This window comes from Oncorhynchus keta, chromosome 25, assembly GCF_023373465.1.
Source record: "Oncorhynchus keta strain PuntledgeMale-10-30-2019 chromosome 25, Oket_V2, whole genome shotgun sequence".
NCBI classification, from domain to species: Eukaryota; Metazoa; Chordata; class Actinopteri; order Salmoniformes; family Salmonidae; genus Oncorhynchus; species Oncorhynchus keta.
The window spans coordinates 7311103-7330198 of NC_068445.1; the positions used below are offsets into that span (position 1 = coordinate 7311103).

Below are 19096 nucleotides of genomic sequence, written 5' to 3' on the forward strand. Positions count from 1 at the left end.
CGGCACATCTGAAACCAAGAAGGCTACCATCTGCGATTTACAGACAGAGACAGTGTTATGACACTGATGACTTGAGATCAGGGGAGAACGACTCTCCGCTCTCACTGAAGCCATGCAAGTCAAGGCGGACCGCGGTACTGCTGGCATTGTTTAAAAAAAAACAGCATCCCCATTCTAGTGAATGGGGAAAAATCTTTGGGGGTCAATATCTTCATGTAAAAAGAAAATCAGGGTACCAATAATTGCTTCTATTACACCAGATGTATGTCCTTGAACCAGTTCTTTCAAAATAACACAGAAGTTAAGGATTATTCAGTTGTTACTGGCAGCACCACGGTCAGCCTTCAACTGGAGATACTCAAAGAGAGGGCAGCACCAAACTAGCCTGCAACGTCACTTCCTGGACGGTACATGTTGTCTTGAAAATCTATCCCATGAAACACCATCTTAGCTGCTAAAACTGACATCCTTGCCTTCAAAAGGCACCATCTTCACATAGCAATGAATGGGGCCACGTGATCGATGGGTTTGTCCATTCATAGACAGTCATTGGTCGAGACTGATGCTTTGTGTGGTTGTGGCTACCAGTACAGCGCCATCTAGTTGTCGCGTCAGAAATAACGCTGACAACTTTAGATAGGAGAATGGAAAAGGGTTAGGCCCTAAGCTGCTATGTAGTCACTTCTGTCCATAGCTGGGTGAGGCTTAGCTAACATGCTACGGTTGTCAACAAACCATCATTCTAGATAAACCATCAGTATCACACGGCACCAAGAAATTACTCGAGCCCCGCCAACCCTAGCAGAATTTGACTCCCAGTCAGTGGCAGTGACTAGAAGTAACGGTATGTAATTCATTACAATGGACAGTGATGCAAGAATCTTAATCCAAAGGAACCGCACCACTGAAACTTTCATGAAGGAAAGTCTTGAGAACAGGCCCTAACGCGTAAAGCAAAGAAAGATTGGACATAAATGACAGGCAGTGCTAGGTTGACATGGGTAACTAAGCACTACCGTGTGCATTGCTGCCACACCTTACCCACCGCCCTCAAGTTAAAAGAAGTGGGCCAATTTGAACCAAAAACAAAAGTCCATAAACAATTTATTTGAAGTACATATCAAGCAAAGAGTCACCTTTTTTAAGCATACAAATTGTTCTCACGGGGAGGTTTCATACAAATTTAAATTTGTCTGATGACACCAACAAGTTATTCTACTAAAGTATTCAGAACCACATTTAATGACACGTCATAGATTAAAATAGGGTGAATCATTGGGGGGGTTCAGGTACAGAGTACTGACCAGAATATCTGAGTTCACACAAATAAGAACAAAGCAAACAGTCACCTTGCGATGGTTGAGGCAGGGTGGATAATATTTCACCACAATGTGACTCCTCCAGCTTTTCCACCTGCCAATATGCGTGACCACATGGTTTTAACACTCATCATGTTCAATGGGACCAACTTATTCTGAATAAACCTATGGAGTTTCATGGGACTTCAACCGTGTATGATTGACGACCATACAACAACAGAAAAAAAACAAGTATATCCACAGTATAACTGTGAATATCCACAGTTAAGCGACTACTGCTTCTTGGCTTTTTTCTGCTTCTTCTGAGCCTTGCTGGCGTCTTCATGGGCCTTTCTCTTGGCCGTCAGTTTGTTAACCTGCGAGGGGAAAGTAGAGTTAATGAGTTAATGAACAGTGGAGTAAAATCGAGAATTCATGGGTGTGCAACCAAGGTCACATACATGCTCTCTAACAGGGCTATTGTTTTAGCGAGCAAGGTTTCCAGGGCCTGGCTATTCAAACCCTGTTAATCATTATCCCTACAGCTCAATAGGTAGGTACTAGGTACAAAGATAGCAGCCTAGTGGAAAGTACACTGCCAGTTATCCCAAAATGTCAGCCCTGATCCTCTACCTCCATGTATATTAATATGGCTGTGAGACTAGCTGTTCCCGAGGTGAATGTACTGATGGGTTTAACACAGTAATGTGCTGCGTCTATCTATCGTGCCGTTAAGAGTATTTGTCCCCTTTCGGACTTTCCATTTTTGACACAAATTGTTAGACCTTCAACTAAAACCTAATATTAGATAGGAAACATGAGTGAACATGAACAAATAACAAAATGTGATACTTATTTGATTTATTTAGTAAACAAATTTAAAAAGGAACCAATGCCCATGTGAACAGGTAATTGCCCCCTTACACATGTGGTTCCGGAGTTGCATAAACTACTCATTTCAGGTCCTGCCACAACATCTCAAAATCAGGTTTAGGTCTGGACTTTGACTTGGCCATTCAAACTTCAAATGTGTAGCTTTACAGCCATTCTGATGTAGACTTGCTTGTGTGTTTTGGATCATTGTCTTGATTGAGATGTGGCAGGACCTGAAAGTGCAGTTTATGCTCGAAAACCCCCAAATGTCACTGAGTTAAAGAAGCTCTGCATGGAAAAGTGGGACAAAATTCCTCCACAGGGACGTGAGAGACTGATCAACAACTAGAGGAAGCGTTTGGTTGGAGTCATTGCAGCTAAAGGTGGCACAACCAGTTATTGAGTGTAAGGGGGCAATTACTTTTTCACACAGGGGCATTAGGTGTTGCATAACTTTAAAACAACAAAACAAAAAACTTAAATGTTTGTGTTATTCCCTCAGGTTTATCTAATATTAGGTTTTGGTTGAAGATCTGACAACTCAAGGTAAAAAAAAATACACTAAAACAGAGAATATTCAGAAAGGGGGAAATACTTTTTCACAGCCCTAAATCTATGTAAATATCTATCTCCATCGACAGGCAAAGGGACGCAGTGATGGCATGTGATGTGTCTTGTCGGTTTGGCCGGTGCGCAGCGGAGGGAACTCACCTCTCGGGTAGTCCTTTTCTTGCCAAACATGATCTTGTCGTACAGGTACTTCTCCTTCTTCTTCATCATCATGATGGCCAGACGCTTCTCCTCTGCCTTCTCCTCCTGCTCAAGGCGCACCTTGTTCCCCACGGAACCAGTTTCCCAGGGTTTCACTTTGCCGGGGGTCACCTTCACCGCCAAAGTCTGCGGGGACAGGAGAGAAAAGAGACGTCTAAGAGTGTGTCCAAAATGGCACTCTATAGTGCACTACGCCCTACGATAATGTTTTATGTTAGATGAAACAGGCCATTCAGATGGTAAAACTGGAGAGCAAGGGTCATCTAGAGTCAGCCACGGGACGATTCTTGAGCGGAAGGTCAGGAACATAATTCTAAATAACTTGTAGACTGCAAATTGACCGGAAGAAACCCAAACTGATATAATATTTGACTAAAACAATTTCAAAACCTTGCTTAAAATTTCTATACAATCAAATACCTCCCTCTATAATGCGAGAGAATACTATTTATTATTGTTTTCTTCAAAATTAAAACCACTTGTAGCGGACTTTAAATGTATATATTTTGTTGAAAACTTGGGAGGGGGCAGATCAAATCACCCGAGGCCAAATTCGGCCCGTGGGCCACCAGTTGTGGAACCCTGGTGTAGATTATGCTAGGATTCTCTCACCTTGCCCTGGGCTCGCGTACCCTCCATCTTCTTCAGATTCTTCTCCTCGGTCAACTCTTCATCATCCACATCATCTTCCTCCTCTTCATCATCATCCTCTTCATCATCCTCCTCCTCCTCCTCTTCATCCTCTTGTACTGATATTTAAAGAAAAAAAATGGTTGAACATTTTAGTTCAACACAACATACATCATGCAGGTGCAGAAACATGTGAAGCAGAGAGCAGAGGGACAAAGTATATTGAAAGCATGCGCTTCCACACAGGTGTGGTTCCTGAGTTAATTAAGGAATTACAATCCTTTCATGCTCAGGGTAATGTATAAAAATGTTCAGCAGGCCATTATTTTGGCCACCATGGCTATGGTTGGATGTTATAGGATGACAATGGCCCCATCCACAAAATTGGATGTTCCAAGTCCACAACAATGCTTAAACCACATCAGGAGACCTCGAGGGTAAAAAACTAAGAAATTTAGATTAAAATGCGCACCAGCCAGAGACCGTTGGTTAGTGGTGTTTCTGTGGCGCTCATGTGATTGCAGAGTTTGCTAAACAAATGGCCACTGAATTGATGCAAATAATCATATTCTGCCAGGTGAATGCACCAATTTGTAAGTCGCTCTGGATAAGAGCGTCTGCTAAATGACTTAAATGTAAATGTAATGTAATGTAATGTAGGCATACGCTACATTGTAGCAAACATTTAATTGAGAAGGTTTTTCCATCTACCAGAAGACGGTTGTCATTACATTAAGACTCATCGCTAACGGCTACAAATAGTGGCAGACAAATGCGCACAGACAGATGGGCAGAATGTTCAGAAAGGAAAATACAAATCACTGATGCATTTTGTTAATGTCTTATGATAATAATATTGGGCAAATTAATCCATTTTCTAATAAGTTCAATACATTTTAGATGATTTTGTTTTGTTCAAACAATTTATTCCGTTTTAAAATCTGGGTTCGATCTGGCCTCTACGAGTAGTCACTGAATTGTTTGAGGAGCATGAAAATTATGTAAACCATATGCCATTGGCGCCTCAGTCATCAGATCTCAACCCAATTGAACACTTATGGGAGATTCTAGAGCGGCACCGGAGACAGGTTTCCACTTCAAAACACCAAATGATGTAATCTCTCGTGGAAGAACGGCGTCGCACCCCTCCCATAGAGTTCCAGATACTTTGAGAATCTATGCCAAGGTGCATTGAAGCAATGAGCCCAAAGCCCTATTAAGACACTATGTTAAAATGTATTTTATTTTAGCGGTTAACTGTAGGTTGCATAGGAAAATGGCACCCTATTCCCTTCTACAGTGCACTACTTTTGACCAGAGTCCAGCTCTGATCGGCTCTTACCGGGCTTCTCCCCCCGCTGCAGGGCCATGAGCTTTAACTTCTCCGGGGGCACGTAGTCGCCGTCCTTCTCCTCCACGAAGGGCGAGAGGTGGGGCGGTAGCGTCGTCCCCAGGAAGTAGTCCTCAACGGGCAGGCGCATCTGGGCGTTGACGGAGTCAAACACCCACTGGGGCTGGATGTAGTACCTGGAGCAGGACACGACCACCAGGCACAAGGTTAGTTACACACCTGCCTGCCTCCTTTACGACCAAGGTTTCTACACAGATATGGATCAAACTGGGTTCAAATAATAGCCGTCTTCTTTCAAATACTTTAAGTGTTTGATCCAGACGGTCTGGAGTGCCAGATGGGCGGAGTTTGCACCTTTGGGACTACAGTCAGTCAACCCAACCCACCTTTGAATGTAACATTTAAACATTCCAAAAACATTTGAGACCATTCACACATTGGCAAGTTGAATTGGCAACAGCTGAAGACATAAAGGTCTGGACAGGGTTAGTAGGCCCATAGTGTCTGCATTATGTACCCTGTTTAAAGCTAAGCTCTACGAAGAGCGATAAAGGGGACATGAACTGTCACACGTGGCTCTGCCCACAGACTCCACCCCCTGGAAGCCCTGGATAACAGAAGCCTTTGAGCGGTCAGAGCAGGAAGAGGCCCTTTGAAAGGGGACATTGTGGGGATGAGCTGAGCCCATCTCGGAGGGGGGACTGAAGGAGAAGGAAACCCCCCAACCAGACCAACAGTTAGCAGCCGGCCAACAAAACACTTGGGTCTGTAAAATAGCCCTGGCTGAAATAAAATTGTGATTTGAACGAGGGTCAGGGGTTGTATTATTTTTTTTCAAAGATCATTCATGCAAAGATTGTGAATGAATGGCAAGACATTGGCAACGACTGCAATGAGTGCAGATAAAGTGATATGAACTGTCGGGTTCCCTTCACCTGTTAATGTACTGCTTGTCCATGTCAGGTCTGTCTACAATCTGATGAGTGATTGTCTCGTCGGTCACTTCATAGGTGCCACCGATGCAGAGGGACTTGTCCCAGGACACCTCGGCACCAAAACACCTGTCAGACAGAGAGGGATGGAGATTTTTTTTTACTTTAAAAAAACAATGGTTCACTTCATGGTGGATCAAAGCTCCCCTTTGAGGTGCGGTGTGGCATGGAAACCATCCCCAAAAGCTTTGGCTTGCTTTTACTTCCCAGGGTGCCATAATGTCTGTGGCGGTTCTCACCTCAGGATAAAAGCCAGTGACTCTCTGGGAACTTCCCTGTTCAAGAAGAACTTGAGCCCTTCAAAAAGCTTTTTCTGGGCCTCCTGCTCTTTCTGCTCCTTCTCTCTGGCCTGCATATTCTCCTGGTCCTCCTGAAGAAAGACAGAAGGGGTGGGTGAAAGGAGACAGGAAAAGCTTTTAGAAGGGTACACAGGCAGTTAGTGGGGTGGTTTGGTTGCATCATGTTGTTTATAAAACAGCTTGTAGCCATCGAGGAGTGCTACCCAGTCTAACACTGCTAATGAGGTGAATCCACCAGGGAATAACGTGAGCCTCTCTCTGTAGACCCACTGATTTTCAGAGTGTGGCCTTTCTGTGAGCAATTAGTTCTACCAGTTATTTTTATCCCATCCCATCTTCAAATTGCCTAACAGTGATTTAGAAAGAACATCAACGTCAAATACCGAGGAAGACTTTTGTATCAGAAATATCAATTTATGACGAGGGTGCACTACAAATAGTTCCTCCAACCAAAGACCTGGGAAAGAAAGGGCTTTCTAAATGGAAGGAATGAAAGGTGAACATGGGAGACATTGGTCATAACACACTCCTGACCACCTGGTAGCTAATTTACTCAGTGTCTCCTTACCCCCTCGGTAGGGAAAAGGTCCAGCTGGTTCTCCTCCTCCTCTGCGGTGGCGACCACCCGTGCCAGGCTGGCACTCAGGGCTGACAGTTTCTGTTGAGCACATGAAACTCACAGGTTCAGTTTACACACAGCTTAAAAACACATTTCTACTGATAGAGTACCATCAAGGACGGGCTGGTAGCCCAGATCAATAAAGAGAGATGTCGTCCTGTCTGACATATACAGGAATCCTTAAGTTAATATTTAGTTTACTCATTGATTTGTATCAATCCATAACAGTGATGAAAAGGCCCACCTCCAAGTAGCTCTCTGAGTCCATAGCGTAGTCCTCCTCGTGCTCTGCCTTCAACTCCGACTCAGCTTTGCTGTCCAGCTGGAGAGATGGGTAGCGTTAGCCACAGCGCAGACAGACAACAAATAGCAGGCCAATGTCCTCTGTATACTACAAGACAATATAATGTTCATCTACAAAAAGAACATGGTTACGAAAAAGGCGCCGCTTGTGACGCGAGATGGCTGGAATGGTTCTACAGGATCGTATTCATTAGGGCACACTGTAGCAAAATGTTTTGCAACGGAAAACAAAAACAAGCATTTCTTATTCGACTTCCGGTAGCCCCTCCCCATTTCCTTCCGTTTTCTTCCGCTTGTTGTGTAATGAACACGATGCAAGTTAAGTCCAGGTACTGGGTTACCTTGGGCGGGTAGACCAGGTTGAGGGTCTGGTAGAGGCGGAAGTTAATGAAGCCAAAGAGGGTCGTGTACATCTCTGTGAAGGTGGCCATTACCCTGTAGTCCACATCTGTCGGGTGCTGGGGGAGAAAGGATAGATAATTAAGCCTGAAAGGTTGCATTGTAGAGTCAATGTAGAGGAGAGCCAGGTACGCTTATCAAGTTCCTCTAATTTACCCACAATTAACAGCATCAACTTAAATTTGCCATCAAGCAATGTCTCTCACTCCATTCTCAGATTGATTATTTTCTATAGGCACAGTGTGAAGGAATGTGTGTTTGGGATATCTGATGTATCAGACCATAATATAATTTCTATGGGCATACATCTAAACATCTAAGATGGCCTTGTTCAAAATTCTCACATGAAATGGTAAACCAAATAAAAACAAGGAGATGTAGAGGAAAACAATAAGTTGAATCCTAATATTCTATGGGATGCAGTGAAGGTTGTCATTTGTGCGAAACTAAAATCACACTCACAACATTCCAGAAGAAAGCTAGATTGGCTATATATCAGAATTTGATTAAGGAGTTGAAAGGTATGGAACAAAAAGAAAAGATCACTTGATCCACAACAAATTAAAGAAACAAGGAGAAAAATAGATTATATTCTTAGTAACAATAATTTAAACAGAATTCATGAGGGGAGGCCGTAAAGCTACAAGACTGCTAGATAGACGAATACACAGATATATTTTGTATTTGGTAAGATAAGAGATCCACAAAGTAGACAAATTAAACACTGACCCATGACCATAACCACGAGTCCGACGCAAAGGATATACTGCTTTGTCAAGACCAGGCAGTGTCAGAGGAAGGCCACAATTATTATTAGTTTATAGACTCCAGTCACCCAAATCATACACCGTTCTCTCTGCTACCGCACGGCAAGCGGTACCGGCGTAACAAGTCTAGGTCCAAAAGGCTTCTTAACAGCTTCTACCCCTGAGCCATTGAACAGTTAATCAAATGGCTACCCGGAACTATTTGCATTGTCCCCACGCCACCCCCCATTTTTACGCTGCTGCGACACTGTTTATTATCCATGTATAGTCACTTTACCTCTACCTACACGTACATAATACCTCAATTACCTCGACTAACCGGTGCCCCCGCACATTGTACCGGAACCCCCTGTAAATAGCCTCGCTACTGTTATTTTATTGTTGCTCCATCATTATGTTATATATGTAAGCAAGCATTTCACTGTAAGGTGTTGTATTCGGCGCATGTGACAATTTGATTTGATTTTGTTTTTACACTGCTGCTACTCGCTGCTTATTATCTATGCATAGTCACTTTACCCCTACCAACACATAACCTCGACTAACCTGTACCCCCGCACATTGACTCGGTATATAGACTCGTTATTGTTGTCATTTTCTCGTGTTAAATTATGATTGAAAAAAGATATTTTCTAAAACATTTCTTGAAATGCATTGTTGGTTAAGGGTTTGTAAGTAAGCAATTCACAGAAAGGTCTACACCCGTTGTATTCGGTGCATGTGCCAAATACAATTTGATAGCGCATATATATTTGAGGGCTATTACAAAAACATGTATACTCAAACACCCACAGCAGATGAGGATATAATGAAGTAGTTTCTCAATTCTCTAAATTTGCCATTTATTGGGAAAAAAATTGAATGATGCGCTCACGGCACCCATTATAGAGGAAGGGATAGTGAGTGTAGTTACTAGAGTTAAAAACAACATCTTCTGGGAGCGACATATTCCTATCAGAGTGGTACAAAACCTTTGCGGAATTGACCTCATTGCTTAGATCACCTCTCAATTGGACCTTGAATGAGGGCCTTACTCCACCATCGTGGAAGGACGCTATTATTTCAATAACCAAAGGCAAAGAAATTATGTAATAGCTACTGCCGTGTCAATTTTAAATGTATATTATAAACTCTATACCTCAATTATATCCAAGAGATTTGAGAAGTTCATGCCAGATATGATTGATTAAGACCAAACTGGATTAATTAAGGGTTGTCAAACACAAGACAATATTAGAAGGACTTTACATTTTATCAATGCTATTCAAAAATTGGAGAAAAGTGAAGTGTTGGTTAGCCTAGATGCAGAGAAGGCGTTTGATTGTGTGAATAGGACATTCCTATGAATCAAAGTCATTTATCAGAATCCGAAAGCTGGAATAAAAGGTGAATGGGAATTTGACAAACAAGATTAACCTCAAAGGGGCACACGACAGGGTTGTTGCTTGTCGCCCACACTTTTCACCCTGTATATAGAGCCTCTAGCGCAGGCAATTAGAGAGAGAACCTAGGGGTTTTCACTGTGGGAGAAGAAGAACATCATTGGACTATTTGCAGATAATGTCATAGTGTATTTGAATAACCCAGAGCCAAGTTTCCCTAAGCTGATGAATCTATTACAGGAATATGGTCATTAATCTGGATATAAATTGAATGTGCTTAAAAACACAGATCCTGACATTGAACTTCTCCTCCAGAAATTAACACCAAATTTGGTTTGAAGTGGAATTCCCCCGAAGATATATAAAGCGAACTACAACCATATAAAATGTAGATCAAGAGAGGTGTTTTGAGATGGACCATAGTACAAATGGATTTCAACTCCAGAATAGAAGTGTGAACATTGAAATAAGTTCAATCTCTTCCAATTATAATACCTCAAAGTCAATATAGAGTATGGGACAAACTGATATCGAGATTTATCTGGGATGGCAAAAAAACCTAGGATTCGATACTGCACATTGCAACTTCCCAAGGATAAAGGACGGAGGGCACTACCCAACCTGAGAATATGTCTATGCAGCACAACTCAGATCCATAGTTTAATGGTGTGATCAAAGTTACTGTGCAATATGGAAGGATATAAAGAGGAGCATAACGGGAAAGCCAACCCAAACGTTGGTGGGAGATAGGGAACTATTTAAGACCATGGAGGACATACTGGACCCAATAACAACATTCACGTTAGATATTCGGTTTGATATGGTCTGGAAACACAAAATTGGAGAGAATAATTATGATGATGAGATGTGCATATGTCAAATTTAAATGTGGCACATATGATCAGGGTTTTAAACATTGGCTTAATCAGGGTTTAACAGCATTGTGTACCACTGTTGAGAACGGGAAGATTGTGTTTTCAGGATCTAAAGGCAACATACAGAACCAGGATTTTTTTAGATACTAAACAGTTAAGTGGATTACTATCTCAAAGGAGCTAAAGCATATAAACTCAACCATGGACTAAAATTGAGTTTTGAGAGCAATTAGTAAAGCATATAAGGCAAGTAGGGTATTGTACCAAGGCTTGATAGAAAGTAAACTTTAAATCTCAGAAGATGAAGAGTGGAAGAGCGTGTACAACACAACAGGCAACGACAAACTCAAAAATATGGGCAGAATTACGTTGGAAGAACCTGAATTGATTCTTTATTACAGCTAAAATTATGAGTGAACTTTGTACGCAACAAATGTGTTGGAGAATGTGTGGACACATGGGAGCTAACCACTATCATATCTTCTGGAAATGCAAAAAATGTGTGTTTTGGGATAACGTGTGTTCTACTATTAAAGACATCCTGGGCTAGGATGGTGTGCCTAGGGCTTGCTCTGGTTGTCTACCTAGGAAATGTACAGGATGAAATAAGGGCATGTGAATAGTATATGATTAGGAACCTTCTTGCAGCTAGTAAGAAAGCTATAACAAAGAATGGTATAAATCAGATCCTCCCAAACTAGATGATTGGTTAGCCATTATACAATAAGTCGATATGGAAATGATATATTATTTGTTAAGAAATAAGGGAAAACAAGTTTGAGGCCAGATGGGAGACATTGATATGGTTTGAGGCTCAGTAATGGGACATGAACTACTAAATGTGGTTATGACATACCTGTATGTACGTTGGTGATGTGAATATTGTACACAACCAATCCCTGAACCCCGGTCTTTTGCATGTATTTTTTTGTATACATTTTACCATGGTGAATTTCTGTACATAGTGGCAAAATCTATAAAAATTCAAAGTATATAAATAAAATAAAACACAAAATGTCTCTTTGAACTGCTGTGATGTGACTCAGCACTTACATCATGGGCAAACTGGTAGGGCACGAGCCAGGTGATGAGCTGTCCAAGGACCTCTGCCTGATAGTAAATCCCCTTGATGGAGAGGAAAACCTGCCAGGGAGAGCAAAACCATGTCAAGTGTACTGCGGAATATCAGTTATTCTCTTTGCTATAGAGCATGCATCTCATTCAGACGAATTCAATGTGAACTACCCACTCCAAAACTGCTTTCACAACACTTAATAGGCTTCTAACACTGCTAAGTGCACTGAACAAAAACATAAGGCAAGTGTTGGTCCCATGTGTCATGAGCTAAAAAAACGAAATATTTTGGGCACAAATTTGTTTACGTCACCATTAGTGGGCATTTCTCCTCTGCCAAGATAATCCAGCCACCTGACAGGTGTGGCATATCAAGAAGCTGACTAAACATGATTATTACACAGGTGCACCTTGTGCCCGGGACAATAAAAAGCCACTTTAAAATGTGCAGTTGTGTCAACCAACCCAATGGCATAGATGTCTCAAGTTGAGGGAGCGTGCAATTGGCATGCTGACTGCAGGAATGTCCACCAGCGCTAATGACCTAATGTTAATTTCTCTACCATAAGCTGACGCCACTATTATTTTAGAGAATTTGGCAACCAGCCTCACAACCGCAGACCACGTGTCAGCACGCGAGCCCAGGACCTCCACATCTGGCTTCCTCACCTGCAGGATCATTTGAGGAGGCGTTGGAGAGGTCCTGAGGAGTGTGTGTGTGTATGTAATGAAGCCCTTGTGTGTAAAAACAAATTCTGATTGGGGAGCCAGGCCCAGCCAGTGGGTGGGCCTAAGCCCTCCCGGGCCCACACATGACTGTACCCCTGCCCAGTCATGTTAAATCCACAGATTAGGCCTAATACATTTCTTTAAATTGACTGATTTCCTTATATGAACTGTAACTCCGTAAAATCTTTGAAATTGTTGCATGTTGCATTTATATTAATGTTCAGTACATACGGAAAGTATTCAGACCCCTTGAATTTTTCAACATTTTGTTACATTGAGGAAAACCATTTTTGAATGGGGCTGTAATCTACACACAATACCCCATAATGACAAAGCAGAAGCAGGTTTTTGATTTTTTTTGGCAAATGTATTAAAAATAAAAAACAGAAATACCTCATTTATACAAGTATTCAGACCCTTTGCTATGAGACTCGAAATTGAGCTCCGGTGCATCCTTTTTCCACTGATCATCCTTGAGATGTTTCTACAACTTGATTTGAGTCCACCTGTGGTAAATTCAATTGATTGGACATGATTTGGAAAGGCACACACCTGTCTGTCTATATAAGGTCCCACAGTTGACAGTGCATGTCAGAGAAAAAAACAAACCATGAGGTTGAAGGAATTACCTGTAGAGATCTGAGACAGGACTGTGTCAAGGCACCAATCTGGGGAAGGACACACCAAAGAATTCTACAGCACTGAAAGTCCAAGAACACAGTGGCCTCCATCATTCTTAAACAAAAGAGGTTTGGAACCACCAAGCCTATTCCTAGAGCTGGCCGCCCGGCAAAACTGAGCAATCGGGGGAGAAGGGCCTTGGTCAGGGAGGTGACCAAGAACCCAATGGTCACTCTGACAGAGCTCCAGAGTTCCTCTGTAGAGATAGGAAAACCTTCCAGAAGGACTATCATCTCTGCAGCACTCCACCAAATCACACCTTTATGGTAAAGTGGCCAGACTGAAGCCATTCCTCAGTAAAAGGAAAATGACAGCCTGCTTGGAGTTTGCCAAAAGGCGCCTAAAGACTCTCAGACCATGAGAAACAAGATTATATGGTCTGATGAAACCAAGATTGAACTCTCTGGTCTGAATGCCAAGCGTCACATCTGGAAGAAACCTGGCACCAACCCTACGGTGAAGCATGGTGGTGGCAGCATCATGCTATGGGGATGTTTTTCAGCGGCAGGGACTGTGAGACTAGTCATGATTGAGGGAAAGATGAACGGAGCAAAGTACAGTGAGATCCTTGATGAAAACCTGCTCCAGAGCGCACAGGACCTCAGACTGGGGGCGAAGGTTCACCTTCAAATAAGACAACGACCCTAAGCACACAGACAAAACAATGAAGGAGTGGTTTCGGGACAAGTCTCTGAATGTCCTTGAGTGGCCTAGCCAAAGCCTGGACTTGAACCAAATCGAATATCTCTGGAGACAACTGAAAATAGCGGTCCTATCCAACCTGACAGCGATTGAGAGGATCTGCAGAGAAGAGTGGGAGAAACTCCCCAAATATTGGTGTGCCAAGCTTGTAGTTTCATACCCAAGAAGACTCGAGGCTGTAATCGCTGCCGAAGGTTTTTCAACAAAGTACTGAGTAAAGGGTCTGAATGTGATATTTCCGTTTTTAATTTTTTGATAAAAAATATTTTTGCTGTGTCATTATGGGGTACTGTGTGTAGATTGATGAGGGGGAAAAAAATATTTAAGCAATTTTAGAATAAGGCTGTAACTGAAATGTTTTGCCAAAGTCAAGGGGTCTGAAAACTTTGAATGCACTGTATACACAATTGTCATGACTTAAATCCATTTCAGAGACTATTGTACATGTAACAGTCAGTATCATGCCCACACTCATTTTTATTGAGGACCAACTATTTATGTTAGCGAGGACACATCTGCAGTCTCGTCCTTCCTACCTTCCTGAGAGAGCGAGATGCGACTACGTAGTTCATCCACTCCACAGTGAGGCGTCGGCACAGCGTGATGGTCTGGACGTGGCACTTCCCCGTGCGGGCAAATGTGGAGAACAGGAAGCACATAGAGAGGGCGTCGTCGATGTCACGGAGGGCATCGATGAAAGTGGGGTACCTGGCACACAAATAGACCCGAACATAACCCTCAGCAGAATTATAGGACACCCTTTACAAATGTTATGTGTTGACATGAGCCGTAAACAGGGCTCAACACCATAGAGATCTTATGACTTGCCATGGCTATTGATATGGAGATCTCTGTGCATGTGCAGGATTTTTATTGTTACGTAGCTGCTGCCCACTCTGCTGCATTCATAGCTTCTGCTCAGTGCTCCCAGTGCTGCTTCCCCATCATTTTTTTGTTGTTGAATTTTACCCCTTTTTCTCCCCAATTTCGTGGTATACAATTGTTTAGTAGCTACTATCTTGTCTCATCGCTACAACTCCCGTACGGGCTCAGGAGAGACGAAGGTTGAAAGTCATGCGTCCTCCAATACACAACCCAACCAAGCCGCACTGCTTCTTAACACAGCGCCATCCAACCCGGAAGCCAGCCGCACCAATGTGTCGGAGGAAACACTGTGCACCTGGCAACCTTGGTTAGCGCGCACTGCACCCGGCCCGCCACAGAAGTCGCTGGTGAGTGATGAGACAAGGATTTCCCTAAGGGCCAAACCCTCCCTAACCCGGACGACGCTAGGCCAATTGTGCGTCACTCCACGGATCTCCCGGTCGCGGCTGGTTACGACAGAGCCTGGTGGCACAGCTGGCGCTGCAGTACAGCGCCCTTAAAGAGAAACAACAGTTCATCATGAGCAGCAGCTACATAGGGTAAGGGCTGGGCGACATGGATGGGCGACATGGACAAAATATCCTATCACGGTATTTAAAAAGAAAATTGACGGTATGACTGTATTTATGATTTTGAATAATAAAAGTTAACCATTTTCTACGAGTAGTGTGTGACCCTAGGGTGGCAACACATACATTCTATGTGATTTCAATGGGTCTTTCTACATTCTGATCGTTTTATACTGTTCAATTCAACCAAAAATAATTCCCTGCATTTTCATACATTTCTGCACTCATTTAAGATCATTTCCACACTGCCATGTAGGGCTGCAAAGATATGGGGCAAAAAAAAAAAAACCTAGGCCATATTTTTAACCAAATGTTTCAATTGCGATTTAGATCAAAACACTTGGGTGAACTGTTGGAAGCATGGGGAAAAAATATGATTATTATAATTCTACAGTTAGAAGATAAGTGGGCACTTTGAATACAGTGTTAATTGACAAGACAACAAATGAAAATGCCGGAGTTATTGTGACAGGGTAGGAACCAAAGTGTTGGTTAGTGCTTCCAAGGGGACCCTATAATCTTTGGCAAAATTAAAAACGGTATCTTCACTACTTCATGTAGCTAACATGTTTATGCTGTGCGTACTCCTCTTTCATTTAGAAGATACTGTTGCACAATCAACATGCTGATTTAGGCCTACACCGTCACTGGTATTATCAGGCTCTATAGCTAGCTCTGTTTAGTCTGACTCAGTACATTTAGCCAGCTTACTAGCGATTAGCAGCTAACACAACTTAGACAAAATGTGCTAATAAATAACAAACTAGCGTTTTTTGCAGATAAAGAATTTAATCGTGCAATTATAGGATGCTTATGGATTTGTATTAAAAAGCATTGTAGTCATCAACATCGCTGCATTGGCCAGGCAAACTGAACGCAAGTGCCTCGTACTCGACCAACAAAAAGGGCACTCCTTGAGTGACAGTGGGCAAGGCAAGTTCTGTGTGGTAAGTAGCATGGAGAGAGACCTCAAGTAGCGGAGTAAACTATAACATGCAACTAGAGATGTAGATGGCAATGTAAAAACCCAAAACGGTCCATGCATCAATACCGGTATATCGTAAAATACGGTATACCGCCCAGCCCTACATAGTGTGCGTAAAATAACATGCACAGAACATGATCCAGATCCTTAGCTATGAGGAAAAGGCTTCCAGATAGGCGGGAGCAAAAAGTGAGTATTGGCAGTCACTGCCTATTTTCTATTCCCTGAGCACCTTCCTAATATTGAGCTGCTCCCCCATTTTCCCTCAGAACAGCCTCGATTCATCGGGACACAAACTCTACAAGATGTCAGAAGCATTCCACTGGGATAATGGAATGCAGATTGATTACAATGCTACCAACAGTTGTGTCAAGTTGACTGGATGTCCTTTGGGTGGTGGACCATTCTTGATATACACGGGAAACTGTTGAGCGTGAAAAATCCAGAAGCGTTGCAGTTATTGACACAAACCGGTGCACCTGGCACCTTTTACCATGCCCCGTTCAAAAGGCACTTAAATATTTTGTATTGCCCATTGGGGCAGCAGGGTAGCCTAGTTGTTAGAGCGTTGGACTAGTAACCGGAAGGTTGCAAGTTCAAACCCCCGAACTGACAAGGTACAAAACCTGTCGTTCTGCCCCTGAACAGGCAGTTAACCCACTGTTCCTAGGCCGTCATTGAAAATAAGAATTTGTTCTTAACTGACTTGCCTAGTTAAATAAAGGTAAAATAAATAAAAATCACCCTCTGAATGGCAGTTTTAACCGGTCTCTTCATCTACACCGATTGAAGTGGATTTTACAGGTGATATGGTGATACATATCAATATGGGATCAGAGCCTATACCTGGATTCAGTCATGGAAAGAGCCAAATGTTCCTAATATTTTTAACATTCAGTGTGTGTAATTGTATGCTCAACATTGCCATCTCCTGTTTGCAGTTGGCACTGCAGTGGATTGAGACGTCACCTCTCCTTGATGATGTGGTCCAGTTTGTAGCCAGGCTTGTTTTCTCTCAGTCTCTCCACCCCTGTCCATTCCGCCTTTCCATATGCCTTCCTCAGTTTACGCACAAACACCTACCAGAGACAGAACAGGACAAGGCAGCCTTACTAGATTTGCCCCTTGATTTGAAAATAGTGGACTGAAAATTCAGTCTGGTACAAAAATGTCAATAAACAAAGATGTCTGTATAGTAGTCAAAACACTTGTATAAAACATTACCTTGTACTCTCTGAACTTTCGAACGATGGGCTCGTGCAGGAGGAACCGGATGTCTTTAAACAGGTAGAATGTGCGGGGGGCCGTGGAACCCTTGTTCACCTTCTTCTTGTGCTTAGGCTCATGAGGGTAGATGCCTTTCAGAATACACAGGCGTCTGTGGAACACAGGACAAAGATGCAGACTCAATTTGGCATAGCAGAAACTAATACCAGAGGCAACCATGCAATTACATTCACAACCAGAGTACAAGGCTGTTTACACTAGACACTATAGGGAAGAAAACAGACTGGAATAAGGAGGGCCTACAACTCACAAAACACGTATTATCCATTGTAAAACTTTTGCGACAGTGTGTACTAATGAATACCACCCAAGTTGTGGTGGGTCAGTAGTAACGTTACCCAGTACCTGAAATCTGCCAGGCTTAGCTGCAGCTTCTTGCGGGCTTTGTTCCGTGTGATGTAGTTGGTGGCAGAGCCCCTCTCATACTGAATACAAATGGGTTTACAAGTTACTCACGAGACATGAAGACAGTAAAAGATGTGGGGTATTGGAGAAACGTGGCTTTTAGGGAGGATGTCATTCTTAGATTGTTACTACAACACGTGTAACCATACTAATTCGCAAAAAGCATGATGCTGACAATGTTCTGCGCATCTTTTATCACTATTTAGTACTATTGTCTTTTTTAATTCACCAGGTGAAGATGTACCGTACTAACGTTAATGTTAGCAGCTAGGCCAACGTTAACTAGCTAGTATAGAAGTGTTGAAAACAATCTGCATCAACGGCATATAACAAGACTAGACCGACGTAAACTACAATAGTTGAGTGCAAAATACGTGTTTCATGCAAGCAACCTATTACAAAAATATTATTAGCAAGATTATAGTTTTACAGCTAACCATTAACAGCTACCTAAACATGTTAGGCCTAAAGTAAAATCATAGCTATTTAATGCTGTGCTCAGATAAACTACTGTAGCCAACTTTAGCTTTACGTAGCTAGCAAAATCGTTGGACAATTAATTTGACAGACAGTGACAACCTTACCTTCTTTTTCTGTAGACCCCCCATTTACAATATATATTTTCGTGTTATTCTAATAAAATACTTTTTTTGGGCTTTACTTCTCTCGACAATCATGTAAACACAACCACCACGAAAAAATACCGTGGCTGATGCACGTGTTGTGTGACATGCGCGGAATAAACTCGCAGGACCCCGACACCTCAAGCTGTCCATTTTAAGGCCTGAATATAAAAGACCCAAAACATAAAAGTAAATCAGTCAAATTTAGATGACCCATGTGTGTCTATCTATTCATTGGAAGTAAGTTGGATTTTGAAGAATTCATAATTCATTCAAATACACACAACCAGTCAAAAGTGTTTTTCTTTATTTTTTACTATATTCTACATTGTAGAATAATAGTGAAGACATCAAAACTATTAAACAACGCATATGGAATCATGTAATAACCCCCAAAAAGGTTAAACAAATCAATATATATTTTATATTCTTCAAAGTAGCCACACTTTGCCTTGATGACAGCTTTGCACACTCTTGACCATCTCTCAACCAGCTTCATGAGGTATTCACCGTGAATGCATTTCAATTAACAGGTGTGCCTTGCTGAAAGTTAATTTGTATAATTTCTATCCTTAATGCATTTGAGCCAATCAGTTG

The 19096-nt window shown here is 42.3% G+C and overlaps 1 protein-coding gene across 1 annotated transcript; it reads right to left on the reverse strand.

Annotated features, from left to right (window-relative positions):
* Positions 1-1087: 1087 nt before the first annotated feature.
* LOC118358056 (pescadillo homolog) lies at positions 1088-18626 on the reverse strand. The gene is made up of 15 exons (XM_035735453.2): positions 18461-18626; positions 17817-17896; positions 17409-17562; positions 17154-17263; positions 14282-14453; positions 11613-11702; positions 7478-7594; positions 7078-7155; positions 6783-6872; positions 6155-6285; positions 5859-5984; positions 4915-5099; positions 3555-3691; positions 2883-3068; positions 1088-1675 (listed from the first exon to the last, which is right to left on the reverse strand). The coding sequence occupies exons 1-15, from the start codon at positions 18482-18484 to the stop codon at positions 1592-1594; spliced, it is 1764 nt and encodes a 587-aa protein (XP_035591346.1). The 5' UTR covers positions 18485-18626; the 3' UTR covers positions 1088-1591.
* Between the last annotated feature and the right edge of the window lie 470 nt (positions 18627-19096).

Excerpts from the sequence above, each read along its gene's own strand:
- LOC118358056 (XM_035735453.2), bottom strand. The coding sequence starts at position 18,484 with ATGGGGGGTCTACAGAAAAAGAAG. Across the intron at positions 6,286-6,782 it reads ACCTTTTCCCTACCGAGGGG|GAGGACCAGGAGAATATGCA; the intron begins GTAAGGAGACAC and ends GTCTTTCTTCAG. Across the intron at positions 5,985-6,154 it reads TCACTGGCTTTTATCCTGAG|GTGTTTTGGTGCCGAGGTGT; the intron begins GTGAGAACCGCC and ends TCTGTCTGACAG.